The sequence below is a fragment of the Oenanthe melanoleuca genome, chromosome 7 (genome assembly GCF_029582105.1).
Source record: "Oenanthe melanoleuca isolate GR-GAL-2019-014 chromosome 7, OMel1.0, whole genome shotgun sequence".
NCBI lineage: Eukaryota > Metazoa > Chordata > Aves > Passeriformes > Muscicapidae > Oenanthe > Oenanthe melanoleuca.
In genome coordinates, this window is record NC_079341.1 from 8,125,328 (window position 1) to 8,150,586 (window position 25,259).

The window sequence follows — 25,259 nt, forward strand, 5'->3', positions numbered from 1 at the left end:
CCTTTTTGTTGGCTTTCTGTGAAGATCCCAGCTCGTTTTCCCAATGGGTGGGAGGTGCTGGAGCCCAGGTAAGGTGCTCAGTGCTGGTGCCAGCTGCCAGCCAGCCCATCCATTCACAGGTGACCTGCTCCATGTGCATGGGGTCAGGGAATTCAAACTGCTCCTATGAGCATTGCTAAACAAAAATCCCTTGCTGTGTTCCACCTGGGGCTGTAGGCATCTGTAAAATCACTGTTTAGTAGCAAACATCAGTCCCTGCCTAAAGGTGTGCTGCTGCTTTAAAGGGCACCTGCAAACAGGTAAATGGCATTTACATTTTCAGTCTTTGGATGGAGCCTGAGGTGTGCCTGCTCTTTGTGCCCTCCTGCAGGGTGTTTGCACTGGACAGTCTTGCCAGCACCTATGCACTCAGAGGGCTTTTTTTCCAGAGCACTTATGAGTAAAGGCAATGCTGGAGTGTTGCTTTCAGCTGGGTGTAATACTGTGGAAATAAATTACAGAAAAGATCAATTCTTAGTTTCCCATTCATTGCAACTACTTTGTTAGTGAGGATGAGAGAGAGGAGAATGGTAATTTCTTTCCTACCTGTAATTACAGACTAATGTGTATCTTATATAAAAATAGGTATGTTTGGTTTTGAAGTAATAGGTGCTAATTGCAATATCTTTTTTCTAAAATAAAACTCCTTGTCCACAGATGCTGCATCTGTTTTGCACTTAAGGCAGTGTTTGTGTGCACACCTTGGCTCATTGGTTTTGTGGCTGGTTTTGTGTACACTAAATTTGATGGCTGAAGTGGTTTTGCACAGTTCAGCTCAAAATGTTTCACTTTCACAATAGTTTATACCTTTTGAAAAGCATGGATCCCACAATATCTTTCCCAGAATTTTTGTTAGTCTTAAATTTTCATTTTTAACCTGGGATTTCCTGCTGAAAAATGCCTGTCTTTTAGCATTAGGTGATCTGTCCTAAATCTGCCTAAGCCCTTCAGTGATTTAATGATTAACTAGGACACAACATTGGTGCAGGTTGTGAAGCAAAGGAGATGCAACACCTGATCTGGAAAACCCATTTTTAACCAGCAAAATGTCTTTAGAGTTCAAATAACAAGAGATTAAGACAGGGCTCTGTTTTGCCATCTTTTCCAAAAGCAGCATGAAATAAATCTATGATTTCTATCTAAGGCAACAACTTTCTTTTTTTTTTTTTTTTTTTTTTTAAGCTAGCAAAGTGGTAACTTTGCAGCTTATTCTTTTTTACAACTTGTTTGTTCATTTAAAAAGTCAGGAGGAATTACCCACTTACTGAGAAATCTAGAGCCTGAGTGTTATGTGATTACAAATATTCTAAATTATTCTGCATCACTCAAGTTCATGGGTCAAGTAACCAAAAAAAATTGTGTAAAGTTGTGCATTAGAGTTTGCAGAGATATTTAGAATTATTTTTTTCTTTCTTTTATGTTAAGTCAAATTGTTTGGCAGGGTGCTTACATAGATGTCTTGCATTTAAACAGTGATATCTAGGAATAACAAAAAAAAAAAAATCTTCAGAACCTGTGGCCTGTAGCTGGATTTTGAGTCATCTGAATTGCTGGGTATTTAGACAGAAATTTTTCCAAGGCAGTTTAATTTTTCCTGTTGCTTTGCAACAAGTTAAATAGATAGATAAAAAGTATAAAAGTTAGCTAATGCAGAAATAATACCTAACCCATAAACCCATCTGTAGTTCAGTGTGTGCTCTCCTGATCATTCTGTGTAGTCCCTATACACAGACCCTGTAACAAAATGTGATGTAGAGAGAGTTTGGGGTTTTTTTTGGGTTCTGTGGATGTTCACAGAGATGAACACCATCTGTCCACACACTCCTCTGTCAGCAGGGCCACCGAGGGGCCACGTGCTGCAGTCTGAGCTGCAGCTTTGTCCTTCCTCTTGGGGTGTTTGATCCCCTGGTAAGGGGTGGGAGTTAGCACAAAAGTTACTGCAGGGCAGAGGTTGCATCAAGAAAAATATATGTGGTTGATTTATTAAAATGCTAATTAGGGCAAACAGAGGGAAGAAGTTTTCTGGAGGAGTGGGCAGATGGTCTGGATCTGTCCTGCAAGTGTGATTTCAGTCTGCATGTGAGCAGAAAGAAAAGGGAAAAAAACCCCAATGAACGCAGATTTGGGAAAGAATTGGCAGCAGCTGCTTTGTTAAGGAAAATACTTAATTTTTGACAGTGCTTTTTTCCTTAGTTGTGAAGGCTGTCAGAATATGGAATGTTAGGACTTTTGAAAACTGATTATGAATTGGTTAACTTTGTTGCTTCCAAAAATATAGGAATAAGATAAACTGGTGAAAAAAACAGTTATCCTCCTAAACATAACTAATTTTACATACATTCAGGAACCTGCCTTTTAAATCTGATGTAATTAGAAGGCCTACATACAATATTTTACCAGGATGTGTAGCTGGACTTTTATGACAGCATTTGAGTAAATTTATAGGTAGAATATTTTTAAACCCAAATAAGCCAAACCACATAGCTTCAATATCCTTTGAGAATACAACCATTTCCTGAAGTGTGTGTAGCCACTGTGGGAGCTGAAGTTGTTTATTTTCTTGAGATTAAATTTGGCTGTGATCTGTTCCAACACTTGCCTGGAGAACCTTCACAGCCAGCACAGCTCTGAGCTGCTCACCTTGCCTTTCCCTGCCCAAATATCAGCACTTGAACACTTGGATGGGGATCTGCCTCCCTCAGCCAGTAAATACTTGAAAATTGTCCTCCTATTAGCCATTCAGAAGGTTAATAATGCTGTCTGAATTTTGTTTTGTTTTGTCATTGTTGTCACTGGAGCAGAAAGTAGTTTTTGAACCTGGCATGCTGTAGTTTGGGTGGAAGAGGGACTCTGGAGATTTGTGTAATTTTCTGGGTTGAAGCTCCTTGAGACCTTGCAGAAGGATCTTTATTTCCTGTTCTGTGAGAAGGAAGGTAATGAGGTGATTGGAGTGGGCAGCACAGGCACCATGCACTGCCTGTAGCCAGCAGAAATAGGAATAGAAATGGGAATACACCTACTGATGAATGTCCCTGGATATATGCAGTTTAAGAGAAATGTGGGAATTGTGTGCTTGCTATCTGGAAAGATGTAGTTGTGCTAGTGAGAAAAGAAGAAAAAAGCCTAAGTTTTGTACAAATCCAGCAGGTGACAGTGATACCTGTCCAGATGTTCTCTTGTTGCATTCCTCCTGCTTCTCCTGGGATGCTGTGAGCCACAGCCTTCCAGGGCAGTGCAGGCTGAGCAACCTGTGAATTGTCACTCCTGTGGTGAATATGGTGTTGGTTCTGAAGTGGCTGCAAGGTGTTACAGGTCTTATGCTGCCTGCCTGGATTCCTGCCCTGGTGGGCAAGGCTTAGAAGTGTGTCTGTCACTGAGAGCAGCCTTCCTGTCAGACCACTCCATCAGTGCAGTGCTGCTTTTCCATTCCACTTTATCAGGATGGAGCTTCTGTCAGCCCCACTGGGAATTATTTCATAGCCTGATACACCTGGGGATCACAAAGTGCTGCATGATTATTCAGTTTAAATGTTTTCTTTATTTGCTCTCTCCTTTCCATTTGCCCATCTTTCATGCACTTAGCCTGGTAACATTTTGCCTCTCTTCAAACTTTCACCCACAGTGTCATCCTCACCAAATCTTAATTTTGTGGTGGTACTGTAAGTCAGTTAACATCTTTTGAGCACATTGCCTCCCTGACCTAAATTCTCTTTGCAGCTCATAGATTGCAGCCTTTACCAGAGCACTGGGCTTGCCTCTAGCTCAAAGAAATATTGGAGATACATTATTTAATAAGGTTCATACTGACCATCTTCTGGTTTGCTGATGGTGATATAAATCAGTGAAGTAGAAAATGATGGAGAGTTCTATTCATTTTAAGGGTTTTGCTGCAGCAGTCTGTCCCTGACCTGTGAGATTTTTGTTTGTTTGTTTAGATCTGCTAGAGAAGTCTCGTGTTGTTAAGCAGCCAAGGGGTGAAAGAAACTTCCACATTTTCTATCAGATCCTGTCTGGTGCATCAGAAGAGTTTCTCTGTAAGTGTTGCCCTTGTGCCATGCTCAGATATGAATTTTCTTTATATTTAATGTGCTAATCCATGCATATCATCTTTTGTGGGAAATGTGATATTGATTCATTTTCCAAATTATTGGTGGTAGTATCATTGGTAATACCTGAAGTCACATATTCTTTCATATTTTCCAGATACCTGAGTCAGAATTGGCTTAACAATGTATTACAAACAAATTTGAAAACCTGTTCTTATTCAGAAGAGAAAATCCAGTAAATAACAACAACCTATTCCTGACAATGCTGATTCTGGGATAAAATTGCTACTAACAAGAATGCTGTTACTAATCACATTTTTATTTGATTTATTAGGCAAACTCAAACTGGAGAGGGACTTCAGCAGATACAACTACCTGGGCCTTGATTCTGCCAGAGTGAATGGAGTGGATGATGCTTCAAACTTCAGAACAGTCAGGGTAAGAAGGACCAGGGGCTGGTTGTGCACTCAAAAGAAGGGGAAGAAAAGAGCTTAGATGCCTTGGTCAGATCCTGGGAGAAGTTATATTTGTAGTGGCTTAGGACAGCAGGAGTACCTGTTCATTTGGCTGGGAAAAATTGGGTTGGGTTACAAACTAAATTAAGTGGCTAAAAAAAGTACAGTGTTTCAGAAACCCAAATATTGAAAAGGAGTCCTAGAAGTGGTCTGGACTGAATGCCAGCTCCATTTTCACACCTCCTGTGTGTTAAAAAACTTAGCATAGAAACTATATCATGTACTTTTAGTAGCAGAAGTGTTCACAAACCATTTGTAATTAATGCAGATAAATGGTGAATTTTTCAAGTAGGACCTGTTTAAATGTAGATGCTTTTGTCTCATAGTTTTATTTGTCCCCTTCCAGAATGCAATGCAGATTGTTGGGTTTATGGATCATGAGACACAGTCGGTTTTTGAAGTAGTGGCAGCTGTTCTGAAATTGGGAAATATCGAATTTAAGCCTGAATCTCGTGCAAATGGCCTAGATGAAAGTAAAATCAAAGATAAAAATGGTAAGATGAGATTAGTGGTGGGAGGAAAGCCACTAATTTGTCTGAAGTCATTATTAATTTTGTCATTTCTGCAGACATACAATATCTTTACATCTGAATTAAATTAGATCATTTCCAGAGCTCACCCTCAGGCAACTATGGGCTGCATTCTGTGCAATTTCAATCATTCTGTTTAAAATTCCAAAAATTATTATTTTCTTTTTCCCCACTTTATTAGCAGTTTTTTCTAAAATGTTAAATGGTTCTGTGCCTTTATGTAGCTGCTAGTTTTTTCTGCAGTGGAGGATTTTTGTTCTTTTGCAGTATCTCTGCCTTTAGTGTCAGATTCATGTAGTGATATTTTTGCAGCTGATGTATTTTGAAAGTTCATTTTCATCTGAAAGTTTTTCATTATGAAAAGTAGTCTGCTGTAAATGGGGAGGGAAGGCTTCTTCTCAAAAATAAGTGGATAGGAAGTGCTTTGAAAACCAGTAGCTCTGTTTCCTTGCTCTGTGCATGTTTTTAAAAACTTTGCTTGGCAGGGTGGTGGGTAGAGAGTGTGAATGGGGAACACTTCTGTAGAACAGCATTTTGGGAAAATACCACACTTCTTAAAAGCTGGTAGTTTTGGGGAAGAAAATGCAATAATAAGGAAGGATTCATTGTATTCACACATTGCTTTTTCTTGCTAGAACTCAAGGAAATCTGCCAGTTGACAGGTATAGACCAGTCTGTATTGGAGAGAGCTTTCAGCTTCAGGACAGTGGAGGCCAAGCAAGAGAAAGTTTCAACAACACTAAATGTGGCTCAGGTAAAAAATGGTCCTGATTTAAAAGGCAATAATAATATAAAATGGCAATTTTATTCTGCATGATCAAACCATAAATGATGATTTAAATAAAAGTGCATCTGAAAGGCTGCACTGAATAAATCACAAGCATAAGTGTGTTTTTCCTTCAGTGGTTTCTAAATGTTGAGATACTGGTTGCTTTGGCTTTGTGTGTGAATTACCTCCAGAAGATGAGGGGTAGGCCAGTGTTTCAGAGAATGGAAAGACAAGCAGTCCTGCACAAAGCACATGTTGGAAGTGTTGTGGCAGGCTGTTCTCATTTAGGGCAACTGCTGTAATTCCATGTGAGCTGGAAAACCTTTGCTGCCAGTGTGAATTCATCTCCCTGCAATGCTGCAGAGCCAGGCTGGTGGCCACCTGTGTCTCATCAGCTCAGGCTAGCAGGAATGTGGCTTCTCCAGCTGCAGCTGCTCCGTTCCCTTTGCCTGGGGTTGGGATGGGGGATGTCAGCCTCGAGTGGGCAGCTGGAGTGCCTGGCTGTCCCTCCTGTGCCCACTTAGAGCCAGTGCTGCCTGTGCTGGTTTTACTCACAGCACCTTTAAGACACATCATCAGCAGGAAAATGTTTGGTTTAGCCCAGCATTTATTGCATTTTTTTTTTTCTTTCTTCTCTTTAGGCTTATTACGCCCGCGATGCTCTGGCTAAGAATTTGTACAGCCGGCTGTTCTCCTGGCTTGTTACCAGGATCAATGAGAGCATTAAGGTATTGCTGCTTTGTGCTTGTAAAAGATAAAATCCATAGAAATCCTTCAGATTAAAGTGGACTGTAAACTGTGCTTGCCAATTTCATTTCTGCTGGCTGTACGCTGTTACACACAAATAATTGTGTCGCAGCTCAACAAATTGCTCTCTGCTCTGTTCCTAAGCTTATAAAAATATTCACATCAAGAGTATTCTGGGAAACCATACTTAACATTTTAGTTTTACAGTATTTGACAGCCTACTTATGAGATACATTCATTTTCCTGAGTCCCAGGTATGCTGCATACAGATGACTGATTCAATGTTTAATTTTGTTTAAGGCACAAACAAAAGTGAGAAAGAAGGTGATGGGGGTGCTGGACATCTATGGCTTTGAAATTTTTGAGGTAAGACCTTTATAGTGGTAACCATTTAGTGAGAGAACTGTTATTAAAGCTTAACAGAGTTGTTAATGAATTCAGAATCAGAATATATGTAATTTGACTCAAGTGTGTCATGCCTGGCCAAAAAAAAAAAAAAACAACCCCAAAAAACACTAGAAAAGTAAGCCAAAGAGAGATGTCTTAACATGTCTGGCAATTGAAACAAAAAAATTATGAAAGTCAAACTTGTGTTTTTACACCGTAGATAAATAAATATTTATGATGCATAAACTAAATACATTTTGTTGTGACATACATTCTGAGCATAAGAGAAACTCTGGCACTGTCATTTCTGCCCTGAGGCATTTTGTGGATGTCTTTGAACAAGCTGTATATCCTGAGAGGGCAAAAAAAAGCCAAAACAACCACCCAAAAAAAATGATACATTTTTTTCCTGTCAGAATTAAACAAGGACTTATGTTGCATTTCATCTCAATTCACTTAGGTAAATACTCTGTACCTATTCCTAGCTAAAGATCTGTGGCTCACTGCTGTTTGTTTACAATAGTATTTTTGGACTGGTGGTATTTTGAAACAAAACAATCAATGAGGAGTTTTTAATTGGGTTGGAGAGCACCAGGGACAGGGCATTTTCATAAATCTTGTTCTGACAGTTTTTGTTAAGAGATTTATAGATTCTTGTTGGAATCTTTATTTAAACTAGAAACTCATCTGAGGAGGAAAAAAATCAGTAGAAAACATGCAATCCTAACCCACTCCCCTACATCCCTCTTGGAAATATGGGGAGATGTTTAAACTGTGTTGAAAATGGGAATATTCCAAGGGTAGTTGATGTGAGGGTGGTGTAAGTTTGATTTCAGAAACAAAACATCCAACCACGTGCAAGTCAGGGTACCTGTGAAGAGGAAGAGGAAAGCTGAGCTTTGCCTCCAGGGCTTGCTGAGCCAGGTTGTGCTGTTTGCATTAAACACAGGAGAATGTTTATGAAAATATCATGGAAGGTATTTCAGGTGGCTGACTGGGGATCCTGGTGCCAGATCTCTGCAGAGCTGGTCCTTGGGGGAGCTTTTAGGGAGCTGGCACTGGGGTGGTGCTGCTGGAATGGTGTTTTCCAGCTCCCCTGTGGTTGGTTAGCTTAGACATGCACCAGCACATGAGCCAAGTGGAGGGCTGTGTTTGTGGGATGGTGTAATTTTCATCTTTTCTACAGTCAGCATCTTAGAAAGTCATAAGGAAGTGGCTGAGTGCAGGAGAAAAATGAAAAAAACAGGGATCTTTTCACTTACCTGTCATACTGAATTACAGTGTAGCTTTCCCAAAAGCTGCAAACTCAAAAGTTTTAAAATAATGTGGGTAGTTGTTGTTCACTCCTTTAAATGCCAAGTGTTGGTTTTCCTGGAAAAGGTGGGGAAGGTTTTGCCTTGTGACTTGAGGATCAAATTCATCACATGTACATTCATACAAAGTGTGACTCTCTCATGAGTTAAGACCTATGGTGAGAAATAGTAGCCAAGTAGCTTGCTTCAGCATCACAGAAATAATTCAAATTATTGTTTAAATTGAATTATATTAAAGCAACTAATCAATAAATAAAATTTTGACACTGTGCAGCCTCATAAGTCAAGGAGAATTTAATAATGTCTTAAGATTTATAGCATAATGAAAGCAGTGGAATTTGAAGTGTTTTGCTGTGTGGTGCATTTGTAAACACGAATACCAAATATACAAAATATTAGCTGAGGTGTAGCTAATGACAGTAACATATTAATCTAATTATAAATCATTAAAACCTAAGACTAAAAATGTGCAGTTTCCTCTTGAACCTAATTCTTAAGTCATATTTTGATTTTCACATCTGTTCCTGAAAGTTAGAACTCAGAATCTGTGCCTTTAAAATGTGCAAGCTGTGTGATGTGCTGAGGGTAGAAATGCCTGCATTAATCACATTTCTGCTCAGGAATCAGGTGAATTTATCATTGGTCTTTGACCTGAAGTTGCCTGGTACCCTGGAGCCAGAACATATCCAAACCCACAGCAAGTGTAGCAGGAGTGTTTTACATACATGCAAAATTTTTACACAGGGAATAAGCAGCAAAGAATGTGTTTACTGAAGGGTGATTTTTAAATTTTAAATTTTTTTTTTCCCTTTGTTTTTGAAGTTTTTGTTTCATTTCCTAATGGGCAGGGCACAATATTTCTCAGGCCTTTTTTCTGTTCAGGATGATTCTTTGGCTCATCCTACAGTTCCTTGTGTAAGAAGAGTGAACAAAGAAATCCAGATTTAATATTCTGAAAGACCCTACACTTCACCTTCTTGATGACAATAGGAGTCTTGTTCTATTATACACAAATTGAAGCTTTTAAATGAGATCTTTTTCATCTGTTTTTGAAAGATTAATTTATTTATTGTTCACTGTGGTTTCTGCAATTTTCTGCAATTTAAGCTGAAGTTAATTTATGAAGGTAACTGGAGGTTTCTTGGAAATTACCAGGGAAAAGATGACTGGAGTATTGATACTGCTGGCATATACTCTTTGGGATTTGGGTTTTGCTAGTATATTTATCAAACACAAACCCCATTTTTCAGACAAACACAAAAGCCATCCAAGAAAGTGGATATAAGGACTTGTCTGTCTGAATATTTAGATTGGGGAATTTAAATCTATCAAGAATCCTCAGCCTCTGTGGGTTTGGCAGATGTCAGCAGTAAGCTTGGCTGTGCAATCCACAAAATAGGTGCTGTAAAGCTGTGTTTATTTTTGAGTCCTGCCATGCCTTTTGTGGCAAGCCACATGCCAAGGACCAAATGTGAATGCTGAAATTTTGGGTGGCTCTGTGTGAACTGTCTGTGAGCAAGGATTTAGGGACCAGGATTAGGGTGAAGATGCAGGCTGGAGGGCTGGGCTGATTGTGTAACTGTGCTGCTGGGTTTGGGCAGTGCCTGGAGCCTGGCCCTGGTTGCTCTAAGTGTGTTTATTCACATTTCTGAGCAGCTGCGTGCACAGCCAGTGCACAGACTGTGATTTGAGATGGGGCAGGGATGGCTGGTGGCACTGGGGCTTCTGGAATCTGCTGGGTTCCAGCTTCCTGGGGAAGGCTTGGGGCTGTTCCCATTTCATCCCTGTTGGATTGTGTGTTTTGGGGCAGAAAGCTGCTCTGCATCCCTGCAGTGTCAGGGTGGGGTTGTGATCCAGGAGGGAAGGCTGTAGGAGAGAGGTGGTGGGGCCTGGCAGGGCTCAGCAGAGATGAGCAGAAGGCTCTCTCTGTTTGCTTCTGGGTGTGAATTTCCTGCTGTGTGCATTTCCTGTGGGGACAAGAAGCAGGGTGTGTGAAGATGAGTGCCATGGAGCGAGTGTGAGGATTTCATCCTGCTTAGAGATGTGTCTGTCTGTGCTAGCTGGCTTAGGGGCTTTATTCTGAATAGTCAGGCACTGCTCTGCAGCTGGTCCATATGATGAAGTTAATGCTTTGGAGTGCAGTTTTATGGAAGTTAATGCTGCCAAACAAGGCTTACTGCTGGAATTTGCCAGGCCTTGAGAAGACAGTTTGGGATGTGAGTGCTTTGTGCTCACTCCCTTGTTGGAGCAGTTTGTTCCACATATTTTAGACTAGAAACTGGGGTGCACCAAAGAGTTGCAGAGAGGGGCTGGTTCCATTTGGCTGCCTTGTCTTTGGGGACAGCACCTGAACAACTCCTTTTGCTCCAGGTAGATAAGAACATGCAAAGACATGGCAGAACCCACCACATTCTGTGTAAAACCCACCAGTAAATAAAAATATCACTGGCAAACCAGCCAAACAAGCCACCCAGCAGTAAAACCAGGTCCATTTCTCACAGTTTGTGGTGCATTTTGGTAGCACTTCTTTTTATTTAAGGCATAGAAGCCCCTTGAGGTGACAGAAAGAAGCTTGGTCCTGCTGCATGAACTATGTAAGCTACCATCTGGACAATGATAAAATTACAGTATCTCTGTTCAGGGAATATGTTAGAAATATGAAGAATCATTTTCTTCACATTAACAAGTTCATAGTTGTGATAATTGTGTGTTTTTAGAGGGAGGAAACCAAATAAGGAGCAATAATCATTGAAAATGTATTTCTGAGCTGTTCAAGGCATGAAAAAATAAGGGAGATATTTCCACCTTCACCACAAACCTGTACAACAGCTTGCTGACTGGTTACTTTGCCTTTCTCTATCCTGTTGATTACATGAAGGACTTTACAGTTCCAGAACATACTGAGCTCTGAGAGATTGCTCCTGAATCAGGGTCTTCCCCCCACATCCCAAAGGATTATTTTACAGGAGAAAGGTCTAGTTATTTGCTAGCAGGATGACAGAAAAAAAAAAAAAATTCTAAGGAAATAATTGACTTATCAGGATCTTATTTTATCTTCTTTTTTTTCTTTCTTTCTTTTTTTATTAATAATCTGAGAACCCTTTCTTCATGTCTTGTCTTTGGCTCTAACTCAGCCATGGATATCTCTTGTTTTGTTAATTGCCCTAATCTCCAGACCATCATTTACAGCTCCTTTTTCCAGGCTGTCTACCTTGCCACAGATTTCCTTTTTGAAATTGTTCAACCCTTTGCTGATGCCCAAAGGTTTATCATATACTGACAAGCAGCAGTGCCAAAATGTGTGTACCCAGCCCTCTGCTTCTTCTGGCAAGCCCCAGGCTATGGGAAAGAGGAAAACTGAATTTTTAATCTATAATTGATCAACTGCCCCTGCTGGCAAGTGTCATGTGAGAGAGGAGCTTTACAGAGAGGGGACCCTTGGCTGGACTCTTAGGTGCCAGGGAGATTTTAAAATACTGTCAAAGCAATAATTTCCTGAAGTGATGGGGTGCTGAAAGCAGAGGTGCATCCAGGAAGTTAACCACCATTTAATTAATTGTGTTATAATGTAAGTATTTAGAGAGGCTTATTTTGCAACAGGCAATTTTATGAAGTAAATCTCATTGGCTGGCTGTTTGCAACAGAGGAAATGCTTGAAATGCTGGAGCAAAAATACACAAATGTTCTGCTTCAGGTTGTGAGAATAATGCTTTGCCCTACAGCAGCTATTTCTGTCTAAGCAGAGGAGTGGCTCTGATTATACATTAGGTTCTTGCCTGTTTGTAATTCCTGTTGTTCCAGGACTGAAATGTGTCAGGTTGAGTTTGTTGGAGTGATGGTACCTGGGTTTTCCCATGGATCACACCTGCACTGGATTCACTGTAGTTTCTCACCCTTTTAAACCCAAATTTGGTTCAGACCTGTGTGCCTGGACAGCACATCTGGGAGCAAGATGGGTTTCAGAGTGCCTGATTCTCTACCTGGCACAGAAAGAGGGCTGAAGTGGGGCTGCACATATGGAAAATGAATAATCTGTACACTGAAACATGGCTCAATTGCATATTTATAACTAAAAGATGTGCCTCTCTGGTTCATTGCCTATAGAGATATTTACACAAAATCCCAGAGCACTCTAGTTTACAGGAAATGAGCTTGATTATACACAAATATTTGTATATGTAAACAGAACAGAAAGGGATAAATATTGATAACATGCCTTTACTAAATTGGCAAAAAAAAAATTGAAGGATTGTTATAACTGAGTCACGTTTTAACTGGGTCATTGCTTCTGAGATTAAAATAGTATCTTTTTCCATTTTCTTCAAATGCAATTTTCCCATTTTGCTGATTTGAACTTCCTAGCATTTATATTCCTTAGTTTCATCTCATAAACTTGTATGCTTGTGTGGTCATACATAAAGCCCCCTATCCCCAGCCACCACAGAAGCATGTAAATTGAATTTGCTGGTTGGTTTCACTCTTCATTCCACCATTCATCTCAGTGAAGTGAGCATGTTGGTCTTTTATCATCATTACTTTTGCCATCTGGCTTTTTCTCTAGGGGCCTGATGGAGCTACTTGGGGTCACCTGCTTATGTCAGGAGGCAGTCAGAGACTTCTGATGCCTGGAGCTGTGTTGATATTTAAAAAAAAAAAATTACTTTCTGAGGCTATTTGTGATAGAGCAGAAGTATCAGTCTCTGCATGTCTTTTTCCCTTCTCACATTGATGTAAAAGTTCATCTTAATGACATCAGTCCTGCTGATTTCAGCACTCTCATGACTTGAAATGTTTACGGTTTTCTTTTAAAAGATGCTTTTCCTTTAAATGCATCTCATTATTATTTTAGCTGTATGTGTTCATGTAATATATTTGAAAAAATGTTGCTGGACACCTTTTTGTCAGTATGATGAGCAATGTGTAGATATTTTAATTGACTCAGAAGAAAAATGGTGTGAGGAAAGATTAAGAAGGAAGCACCTACAAGGTGTGACATTGAGGTGTGATATAGCTGAGTCTGTAGGTTGGATCAACATCATCTGCTTAATTTGGGGAAAACAGTGGAGAGGACACAAAAAATGGAACACCAAAAGCTAGACTTTATTAGGCAGGTGGAAGTTAAGAATTTATTCCTGCCTAATGGAAAGGTACCCAGTTTTCAGTTTTAAGCAGGTGTCTTAGTTGCCTTATCATCTTTGCAAATTGTTGGAAACTGGGTACTCAAAAGGAAATTTGAATTCTCTGTGGGGAGAGAAGGTTAGAAATTACCTAATGTTGATAGGAAAATACCCTGTTTTAGATACTTTTTGTTCATAAATCTAATTGAGATATTTCTGCCTGAGAAAGACTTTTTTTAGGTTTTTTTCTTTTTTTTTTTTTTCTTTTTTTTTGACAGAAATATTTTTGTCTGTTTCACATTGGTATTTTACTGGTATAAAAATGTATAAAGTCAGCAACAAATCATTTTTTTTCAGATGATTCCACAGTACACAAGTGGAATTTTTCAAAGATGAAGTTAGGTAAAATATTAAGGGCAAAAGAATATTTTCAGTAGGACTTTCAAGCACCTGTATGTAATAGCAGTGGCTCACAGATAGAAATGTATAGCTACTTTATATGATCACTTTATTTTTGCATGGAGAAGAATTTTTTTAGTGTTCAAAACTTGTTATTCATGAAACACCAACACCAAGAAGGTTGATAAAGGATGAAGCTGTATGAGCAAGACACCATTATTTGTGAAGCAAGGACCATGGCAAAGCAGGCTTTGATTTTTGTCAGTGAATTTTTCTATTCCTTTAAATTTAGTGTTGCACCTGATAAAAGATTCAGAGGATAAGATGAGGGTGGTTGGTTGAGCTGTATCTATAAATTCAACATGACTTTAAGCCTATCTCAGGTGACATTCTGTTTTCCCAGCACCTCTATTTGATTTGAGAGACTGTGGGGTTTTACATTCCCTGAAGGTTTTATTTTATATTCCACAGTGCTTTCAAAGGCACAGTCAGAAACCTGCTATTAAAATGCAGGGTTTGAAGTGATGCCCTCAACTTTAAAAGTAGCAGAATTACAGCCTGGAAGAGAAGCTGACACCTTGAGAAGATGTGGTCTCTTAATTTTTATTTTTTTCCCCCTTTAAATTTCCCCCCTAAGAATATTTGATAGCTCTTCCTCAAATTTTGGACCTGACTGCAGTGCTTCTGTGTTGGTCAAACCCCTTTCTGTCCCTGAGCAGGTGGTGTCCAGCCCTTGTCTCCTCAGTGGGTTTAGTGATGTGCTATCACTGACTTGGGTTATTCTCTACTGCCTTCTAAAAAAAAAAAAAATCAGAAGTCCTTTAGATCCCTTCTAATTCTGTTATATTCATTTCTGTAAGTCCTTCATTAAGATATTTGGGGAGGAGAGCTTGTTTGTGAATGTTTGTATATGATTTGTGGAGCCCTCACTCATAATTAAAAATCAGAGGTATTCATTAAGGGAGAATAAATGGACAAGTTTGTTGCCTTCCTTAGAATTCCTTAGAGATAAACACTCTAATTGTTGTGTTTTTTCATACTGTTATTTTTTAAACCTTTTCTGTAGAGTATTTAATTTACCACATTTTCTGGTCTGCTCAGAGTTAAGTGTTATGAGAATTTCAGTAATTCCATTTAAAAAAAAGTTTTCCCTCATTTTCTTTGCCATAATTAACTGCCTTAGCCTTTTGCTCTGCATTATTCATAAAGAACAACATTGCTGCTGCTCTTCAATAACTTTTTTCCTGGAATAGCAATTTTCAGTGGCTTGGCAATGTCAAATAGAATTTCATAGCTCAAAGTGAGCGATTTGTGGGGAACTCTGTGGATTTTGGTTTGCCTTTTTTTTTTTCCTTTGGCAAGCCATAAATATCACAGATACACAGCAATCAGGAAAACATCTAGCAATTACTTTAATGTATTGTTAATGACCTTTCAATTAGATGGTTGAGCTGGATTTTCTGTTCAGTTTCCATCCTCTTTTTGATGACCAAGCCTGTGTAATTTGTGAGTGAACAGTCCTGCAGCCCTTTTAATCAGAATAACCTGGTCTTCTGGAGAAGCAGTCTCTCTGAGTTGGGTGCCATGTGCCTGGCAGGAGGATGCAGAGTGTGTTTTATCCTTTCTCTGTGTCTGGGTGATGTGACAGTTGGGGTCCTTTTAATTCAAACTCAGTATATCTGAAGTGATGGCCTTATCTGAATGTGTCAAGGAAACTTATACTCATTCTTCCTCCAGTATTCTCTATTCCCTTCCTCTTCTGTTGCAGAGATTTGTATGCCCAAGGTTATAAATATGGCTTTTAGAGGCAAAAATTACCTGGTGCTGTTCTGTGTTAGGCTCTGATATGTCTCAACCTCTTGGCTTATTTGATATTTAGACAGTAAAGATAGACTCACCTACGAAGATGTAATACATAACATTTATGTAGTGCTTTGCATTTTCAGTGATACAGAGATTTATCTACTTGGTATGCTAAATAAATGCTAATAGATTTTGTATTTTGTATTGTTATGGAAGCAGAACAAGTACTGACTGCAGTTTATGTAATTTCTTTTTCAACAGAATGCAGTAAGTATGACTTGTTTGCAGTGTTGATTTTGCTGCATGCCAGATTTTAACTCTCTCATCTAGAGCTATGCAAGTTTTGCAATCTGAGTGATAATTGCAGTTGGTGAGAGGGGCAGCGTTTGTGGCTGAGGAATTTTTGGTGATCAGCTATGATTTTGCTTCATTTAAAGCTAAAATGATAAAAATAATCTGTGCTACCTCAATATTTTCTAATCTGCTTGTGTGTTCTTAATCTCATTTAGCAACCAGATCCTTAATTCAAGCATTCCAATGATTGCACTTGCCTTCAGTGATAAAAATTCCATCAGCATAATTTAAGCTTCACAGGTGCTGTGTAGCAGATTGTGTGGTGGTTTTGTGCCCACCCCTCCTGCTGGGGTCTGCTCTACTCCCTGGTCCCTTCTGCAAAGGGTCACACAACTTGCTCCCTAACCCAGTTTTAGATGAATTAGCCTGTTAAAGGAATTCTAGTCAATGAAGCTCTTTTGTTGACAGGGAGGAGGTGGGTTGACCTCTGGAACCCATTATCCCTTAACCCAGGCTCAGCTGCAACTGGAATAGTAGCTTGAGCCTTGCTCTGTAGGGAAATAGGATGCTTTATTGACTGCTGAGTGGAAAAGAGCCAATGCTGCTGTCATGATTTTATTTATCAGACCCTGCAGCAGACTGCATTTTACATATGGGGACAGATGAGTGCAGGCAAAACTTTGGTTGTTGATTCCCTGCCACCACAGGTGTCCTCATGACTTGTTGAAAGGAGTCAGTGTGGAGGCATCACGAATAAAACCCACAGAGGTTTTTGTCCCTCCCAACAGACAAAGCCTCAGGGAAGGATTTGGTCTAAAGTTTTTAAACTAATTGTGATCTCAATCAAATATTACTCCAGCCATCACATCACAAAACTGGAAGGAGTAGTTAATGCAGTGGCTTGTTGACCTGCAGCTGCTGCAGTAACTCACTCCAGCTGGGTTCCAGGCTGTTTACACAAAGCAAATTCAAACATGTTTCATCTGACAGGACAACAGCTTTGAGCAATTCATTATCAACTACTGCAATGAGAAGTTGCAGCAGATCTTCATTGAACTCACCCTCAAAGAAGAGCAGGAGGAATACATCCGAGAGGTAATGCTTGAATGGATCTTCCTTATCCCCCTCCCATTGTCCCTCCAGAGACACACAGGCATGCAGGCTGGAGCCATTTTTCAGGCAACAGAGGCACTTTTTGACTGTAACATGGAGCATGTTTGTGCAGGGCTCTGTGGTAGTCACATTAAGCAAAAAAAATGTTGGTTTGGCATTTGTTTCACATTATGAGTTCTCCAGGTAAAAACCAGACCCAGCTCTGATTCATTCATTGGCAGAGATGACTGGCAGTTCTGAGCAAGGGCTAATTGATTTATTAGAGCACTAATATCACTCTCTGGTATCAGTGCCATGTGTTTTGGATTATACAGCAAGGTCTGGGATGCACCCCAGCCACAGCCACTCTTTCCTCAAAGGGAATTGGGTGGCTAAAATAATAGCACACAACATGAAAGAAACTGCAAGTAGAGTTTTGGTTCTAGTGTTCTGTCAGGTATGAAGGGAGCCCTGTGAGCTTTATGGATAAATTTAAGGTGTCCTGTGGAGCCCAGCCTCTGGTGTTTGATGTTATTCTGTGAGTGAACATCAAGCTAAAGTTTTAATAGGTTTTAGCAGTGCTCCACATGAGGCACAGAGCTCAGACAAAATAGCAGCTCCCAGCTGTAAAAGCTGGCACACACTGTCTGTACTCAAACTGGATGATACCATTTTGCTGTATAAACATTTTTTAAAATTACATAAAGTTCCTGCCTTATGATTCTGAGGATAACATGAAATTTTGTCATCTCTTTTTAATTTTGCATTCAGTGGTGAACCATCATTACTGCAATTTGGTTCTTGAATGATATTTCAAATGCTCTGAGAAAAGTAAACTGTAAGAAGTACCACAGAGTGCAAATTAGGAATGAAATTAATATTTTCTTTCAGTCCTTTGCCCTACCAGTGCTACCTCGTGATGCATTGGCATCTCATCCTGGAAATTTTATCACTGGTGTTTAAAAAAAAATTAAGATATTAAAAACATCTGAACAACAGTCATACTCTGGATTTTTCAAATGGTCTTATCTAAATTTAGCCCTCTTTCTTCCTCCCATTAAAAAAAAAAATCCCAACAGCAAAGAACTTAGAAATTTTGATCTCAGGAGCTTGCAGTGACATGGGCTGATTTCCCTGTGGCCAGTGGGAGCGTGGGCAGCTCGGGAGGAGCCTGGCCTGGGGCCAGGGAGTGCATGGGAAGCTGACATGGGTGGGGGAAAGGAATGGAGAGAGCCTTTGGCAGCTGCTCAAGGACACTCATTTTGTGCAGATAATGTTAATAGTAGATTATTGCTTTTTTTTTTTTTTTTTTTTAATAAATGCATTGTTGGTAAGCATGAAGAATTAAATTTGAAAGTAGTACCATGGTTAACTGGAATATAGTTTTAGTTGCCTAGAGGAAAAGCTCCCTCCATTATTTTCCTGTTCATACATTTATTTATATTTTCTTATAGGGGATTGAATGGACTCATATCGAGTATTTCAACAATGCTATCATTTGTGACCTAATAGAAAATGTAAGTTGTATTCAAGAATCTCTCTGGATAATTTTTAATCCGTGGATTTAATTTAGCTTTAATGTCTGTATGCATCCTCATGCACTAAGTTTTGTGAAACATGCCATTTACTGTATTATTCATCTTACTTTGTATAGTAGAAGCTTATTTTACTAAAAATGAGTTTTTTAATAAGCTATGTTACTTTTGTAGGAATATTCAGCACTACCAAAAAAACTAATCAAACAGCTCTGAAATGTTTACATTCAGGGCTGTTTTCAATAGCAGATATCGCATGCTGCACTGTAATTAACATTTATTTTCATATGGGAACTAGAAAACTCAATTACATGTTACTGAGTGTTTGAGGTACTCAAAGTACTTGTGTATACTGAGAGGACTTCTAATGCAAGAAAGATAAAATTCCTTAACCATCAGAAAAGAAGAGTTTTTAACCACTAACATAAAATACACAGTGTTTTTTCCATAAACTGGATTCTTTCAGTTGAGTTGGAGTTGCTACAGTCTGAGGAAATGACACGAAGTTTCATGTGAGTTTTGGGACTCAGGTCTCATAAAAAGTCTTTCAAAAAACATCAGTTGGAAATGGTCATGGGGTAAAGAGAGCCAAACTTTGAGATGGCTTGAAGAATGTTTTCCTGGGTAGCAGAAGTCAAACAGGTGAATGGCCTCTTTTTTTTTGTGCTGTGATGGAAACAAGTACTAAAGCTTTTGTTTTGAAACTCCAGAACCAGACTGGAATCCTGGCCATGCTGGACGAAGAATGCCTGAGACCAGGAACTGTTACAGATGAGACCTTTTTGGAAAAGCTGAACCAGGTCTGTGCCACTCACCAGCACTTTGAGAGCAGGATGAGCAAGTGCTCCAGGTTCCTCAATGACACCTCCCTGCCTCACAGCTGCTTCAGGATTCAGCATTATGCTGGCAAGGTACCTGCTGGGGGGAGTCTGCTGCAGCTGATTAAAAAATCCACACCTGTCTTAACCTTTTTTGTCTTAAGCCTAAAATCTGTGGTTTGGGCTTTAAGAGATCTTGGAATGGTTTTGGTTGGAAGGGATCTTAGATATTCCTTAAATATCACCTAGTTCCATGAATAAATACAAGTCTGACAGCTCTCGGTGTGTAATCCATTATGACTTTTTATTATATTTTATCATGGTGGAAATCAAAATAATTAAATTAGTGGACTGAAGACAATTTTAAAAAATTGACAGTAAATGTAGGATTGAAATTATATCTCTTGTCTGAATCTGCTGAAGTGATAATGTCACACAGTAAAGAATATTTGGAAATAGGACTGCTTAATGCTTTTTGAAGTTTTCTCCATCTAACAATTTTGAATAGCTCAATAATTTTCTCATTCAGAATAGTCCTGGAAATATCAGATTTTCAGCCTTTCAGGCAGCCATTCATTAGAATTAGTTGCCAAGAAGAGTTTGTACCTGCATTTAAACTATCAGGGATTAATACCTAGGTATTTCTTAGTTGGCACAAATCTAAGTGAATTGAAAATACCTCAGTACTTTGAGAAGGACTGTGCACAGATTGTTTCTTAGCAGGCAGTGGGGGTCTTTGATAGTTTCAGGCATTCTTTTACCCAGCAGAGTGAATTCCTCCTATTTTGGGAGGAATGTTGTTTTTCCATCCTCAACTGAGAACATTTTGATCTTGTCACTGGTCAACAAAAGTTTGACCCTCCTTTTAAGAAATTTAAGTAATTTCATGTGAACAGTTGTTTTGTTGTTTTTTTTTTTTTTTTCAGTAGTGGCATTTAGTGCACCTGTCAGAACCAGAAACATGTTCTCCAAAGTAAAATGCTGCCTGAGTTCCCAGTGACTTGCTGTTGTGTAAAATATGTGTCAGTACTATTTTCATTCAGTATTCTGTGTACATAGTGCATACCTATGCAGAACTGAGAAATCATGGATCTGTACGAGAATCTGTATCACCAGCCAGAGGACTTGTCACAATTAATCAAATACATTTTCCTACCCTCAAAAATTAAAAAAAGCCAGTAGCAATCTGAGATGTGCCTGAAGTTCCTCTGGCTGCCTCCTGGGTACCCAGCTGCAGGTCAGAGCTTTGTACTGGTGCTTGTTGATATTGGACTGCTTTCCTGGTAAAAGTCCTTTAAAATAACAGTCCCCTGGGGGCTGCACAGCTTGCTGCTTGCACTGTGATAGCAAAAGGTGATATTCCATATCTTGTTTTAGTTAGGCAAATAGTGTAAGCATTAGGACTTTGAAAAGAAAGGGTATTTTGGTTGTTCTGGTTCACAAGAGAGGGAGAAAAACATCATCAGACAAAAAAAAAAATAGATTGTTTTGGAGTATTGGCAGGTGGTGGTGTGTCAGAGTTATCATGGAAAAAAGGGTTTCTTCTACTTCAAAAACCAAAATTGATTGACACAGGAAACTGTTGGCAGTATGAGAAAATGCATCTTTCTCAGGTAGCATGTTCACAGACATTTTATCCAACAAAAAGTCATCCAAGTGTCAGATTTAAAATGAAAGCTGAAATACCTTTGGTTTCTTTTGGACAGTGTGTAAGAAGGAGAAATCAGTTTCTGGGGGCAGTTTTGACCTGGTCTGTGTTGTAGTTCGAAACCTGTGCTAATGAGATTTCTCTGTTGCTCAGGTTATGTACCAGGTGGAAGGATTTGTTGACAAAAATAATGACCTTCTGTACCGTGACCTCTCCCAGGCCATGTGGAAGGCCAACCACTCCCTTATCAAAGCATTATTCCCAGAAGGAAACCCTGCTAAGATCAATCTGAAGCGACCACCAACGGCAGGTTCGCAGTTCAAGGCTTCAGTTGCCACCCTGATGAAAAACCTCCTGACAAAAAACCCAAACTACATCAGGTAAACCCCCCAGTGGCGAAGAATTGGTGAATCTCTTTGATGAGCTTATAAAAACCAAAAATAAATCTCGATGTCCAAGGATAAACCGTTGAAATGCGCGGTTCGAGCTCACCACGATGGTTGTTGGCGCGTGCAGAGTGAGGAGATGCCCCTTTTGGTTTTTTCCCTTGCAGGTGCATCAAGCCCAATGACAAGAAGGCTGCTCACGTTTTCAACGAAGCCCTGGTGTGCCACCAGATCCGGTACCTGGGGCTGCTGGAGAACGTGCGGGTCAGGAGGGCGGGCTACGCCTTCCGGCAGCCCTACGAGCCCTGCCTGGAGCGGTACAAAATGCTCTGCAGGCAGACCTGGCCCCACTGGAGAGGGCCAGCCAGGTAGGCTGCTGCAGCATTCCTGCCTGCCCACAGTGCCATCCCCACCTGCCACACGCCCCGAGTTCTCAGTTGTGCCAAAAATGTGCCTCTGCCCTTTCAGGAATAACTTTACTAATCACTGCGGATCATTGAGATAATGCCTCTTGCTAATCAATTATATTAAATATATACTTTAAAATTACATAATATTCACATAAGTTTTTGCAAAAAAAAAAAAAAAAAAAAAAATGTTTGGGATGGGCAGATAAGCTTTTATTATTTCTTTTTACATGTGGCCACCAAAAGCTTCGTTTAAAAATCTTTCCTGATTGATTAACTTCTTCTAGCTACAATTTGAGTCTTTAGGTTATCAAGATAGTGGTGGCAGTGCAGAACTGGTAACAATAGCATTGCAATAATAATCACAAAGATCTGCACAGTTCCACTTCCCTTTTTTCTGTTGGTGTTCAGAAAATGCATTTGATGAGAATGGAATGCTGGCATTTGTCAAACTTGTCAGTCTCGGTTTCACATTTTGACATTAGTGTGAGCCCTTCCTTTTTCCTTTCTTCTGTTTTTAAGTAAAATAATTATAGATGTAAGAGGAAAAAAAAAATAGGTCGTTGCTGATGCTGTAAAATAAAATTTGCTCTTTTTTTCATCAAATTATTCTAAATCTTTACAGTGATTATTCTTGCCTTTAGCTGAATAAACCACTGAGTAAATGAGTTTTCAATCTTCTTATGTCAAGCACTATTTAAAAGTTTAAAATATGCTTTCACATACTTTCCATAAATTAAGCTGTGAATATCTAAAGTAAGAAGTTTTAGAGCTGGGGGTCATGTTTGTTAAGCTCATTTACTCCTTCTTAGGGCTGGAGTAGAGGTGCTGTTTAATGAATTGGGAATCCCTGAAGAGGAATTTTCTTTCGGTAGATCAAAGATATTCATCCGCAACCCAAGAACAGTAAGTGAAAAATGCCTTCTGCTAAATCAGACCCTCTCTCATGAGGACAGCATCATTCACTACCTGCTTCCTGCAGATTTTTCTACATGCAGTGCTTTGATATATTGCTATGAATGTAGCATTAAGAAAAAGCACTTTTCAATGTCAGACCCATTAAAATCAATGTGAATCAAGATTCTACAATAGCTGTCAGCCTTAATTTAATATAATTTTCTAGCACTGACTTGTGACTTTGTATCTGCCACAATTCTTCTTGGTGTATGTGCCTGTAGCTCTGGAGATGAGGACTTGAGTAAAGAAGAGATTTCTTTTATAAGAACTGTGCTTATGGGTTTTTTTCCTTGTCTCTTCTCTCCTGCTGTTTTTCCTCCAATGTCAACCAAAACCCTAAAATCCCCCACACCCAGCTGTTCAAACTAGAAGACCTGAGGAAGCAGCGTTTGGAGGACTTGGCTACTCTGATTGCCAAGATTTACAGAGGCTGGAAGTGCCGTACTCGCTTCTTGCTAATGAAGAAATGCCAGGTTGTCATCGCTTCCTGGTACAGGAGATACTCAGTAAGATCCCATCCTTGCTACATGGGGGGTTCCCTTCATGGTTTAGCACATATAACCCTCACAGGATATTTTTTTTTATATGTACAGAGAGCTGTTGAAAGAATTCAATTTTATGTTAATGCTTAAGTACCAGTAGCAGAAATAAAGTAAATTCAGTTTCTATAGATTACTGTTAAGTGTTTACACTGTGCCTGCTTTTAAAAAATTGAAAAGCTCACCAGAGTCCTTTCACTCTGGGAGAGCAGGATTCTATGGCTCTGCTGGGAAGAGTCTTTTTCATTCAGCTAAAATGCTGTGCTTCCCAGCACTTACAGTGCTCTCCAAACATATGGTTAATGTGTAAAAAATGTTCAGTAATATACACGTGCAGTTCTGTGGAATTCAGTCATTCCTAAGCCTTTTTGTGTTTTTGCCTTATTTGGAACAGTTGCCTTAGACTCAAGAATGCTGCCTGTAGGGGTTTATTTTAATTGTAGCTCCTAGGACTGGTGATTTGGTATCATTATTGATACAGTTCATCCTAAAGCAGATTCAGTTCTATGTGTGGACTGGGTGTTCTGTGCCACGAGCTGAACAGCACTGTTACACCACTCTCATTTCTTCTTGGCAGTTAGTAAATAACACTGGCTTACGGGATAAAAAAGATTTATTTGTTTTTAAAGCTGCTCTCTAACTTCTCAGCTCTGTTTTGTTATTGCTAGAGAAGAGCACAAACACATCAGAAACCTTGATAAAACACGGAAAGAAAGTCTTCTGAAGCTGCAAGTTGCAGATTTGACAAATCCCTGTTTTTCAGTTGACAAGCACTTCTGTTTGTCCTCTGGAAAGCCATCAGTGTTTGCTTCACTTCTTGGATAATTGGAGGGAAGTGCAGATCATTTGGAAAAAGTATGACTGAAGTATGACTTTTTTTACTGTAAAAAACCTTCTCTCTGATTTTGTGACTGAAAGCCCCATTCCTACAAACAGCATCATCACAGAATTGCATCATGCCCATATGGCCTCATTATGATCTCACACAATCTTAATGAATCTAAAATGGACTTACTGCAGCTAGATTGGCACAGCTTTAAATACAAAGAAATGAAAACAAATGCACGACCAAGAACTGCTGATTTCTTAACTGTAAACCTTTATTGGGTGGAACATGGCAGCAGTTGTTTTATTGGTGGTGATAGAGATGTTTCCTCAGCCTCTTCCCATGGAGGAAAGTTAGTTCTCCTAACTGGTGTCCAAGAAATTTATTGTTCAACCTGGCATACTTAAATAGTACTCCAACATCTCATTCAGGAATCCATGGTTTTGGTTTTTTTTTCTCTTCCTGAGTTATCATCAGCAATAATAAAGGCAGTGTGGGTAATAGGAACAGCACATACCTTATGAAAAGGTGGTAAAAAAAGCTTAGCCAACAAACCTGAGCATTTGTGACAGTTTGTGTGCTACTCTGGTGGTGGGAAAGACAAATAAAGCTCTTACTGTTAGCATTTAATCTGCATTTGTGCTGCTGACCATGAACTTAGTGTTTCTGTAAACAGAGTGACATTGTCCATGCAGCATTGTTGATGTGCTTTGTTTCCCCTCGAGTTGAACACAGAATCTACACTCTGATCTGCTCAGTCAGAAATTGTTCACTTTTTGCATTTAGTGCTTGTCTCCTCAAGCATATTGTCCAATGTTAGTAATGAAAGCTTTATTATGCAGTGTTTAACAGATGTGATATTCTATTCTAAGCATCACATATGTGTTTCCAATACAGCAACAAAAAAAATACCAGAAGATAAAGAGTTCAGCTGTTACAGTACAGTCATACATCAGAGGGTGGAAGGTGAGTTCCCTGTCACTGCAGCTGTCCCTGTTTGGTGAGGTAAGGAGCAGCTCAGAAAACACTTCCCAAGTGCACTGAGCATCCTGCCTTTCACATCTGCTCTCCTTGGAGCTGTGGCTGTGCCAT

At 39.5% G+C, this 25,259-nt stretch overlaps 1 protein-coding gene across 5 annotated transcripts in view; it reads left to right on the forward strand.

Moving 5' to 3' along the window:
* MYO1B (myosin IB) overlaps positions 1-25,259 on the forward strand; it is a 100,869-nt gene that overhangs the window by 57,945 nt on the left and 17,665 nt on the right. For all 5 annotated transcript variants that reach the window (XM_056496330.1, XM_056496326.1, XM_056496327.1 and 2 more), the window contains exons 8-21: positions 3,975-4,073; positions 4,420-4,523; positions 4,947-5,094; positions 5,766-5,884; positions 6,541-6,627; positions 6,947-7,012; positions 16,950-17,054; positions 18,506-18,568; positions 19,297-19,497; positions 21,206-21,432; positions 21,606-21,806; positions 22,658-22,751; positions 23,159-23,308; positions 25,065-25,133. In XM_056496330.1, the coding sequence (XP_056352305.1) occupies positions 3,975-4,073; positions 4,420-4,523; positions 4,947-5,094; positions 5,766-5,884; positions 6,541-6,627; positions 6,947-7,012; positions 16,950-17,054; positions 18,506-18,568; positions 19,297-19,497; positions 21,206-21,432; positions 21,606-21,806; positions 22,658-22,751; positions 23,159-23,308; positions 25,065-25,133 (1,733 nt within the window). The remainder of the gene's footprint in view (positions 1-3,974; positions 4,074-4,419; positions 4,524-4,946; positions 5,095-5,765; positions 5,885-6,540; positions 6,628-6,946; positions 7,013-16,949; positions 17,055-18,505; positions 18,569-19,296; positions 19,498-21,205; positions 21,433-21,605; positions 21,807-22,657; positions 22,752-23,158; positions 23,309-25,064; positions 25,134-25,259) is intronic.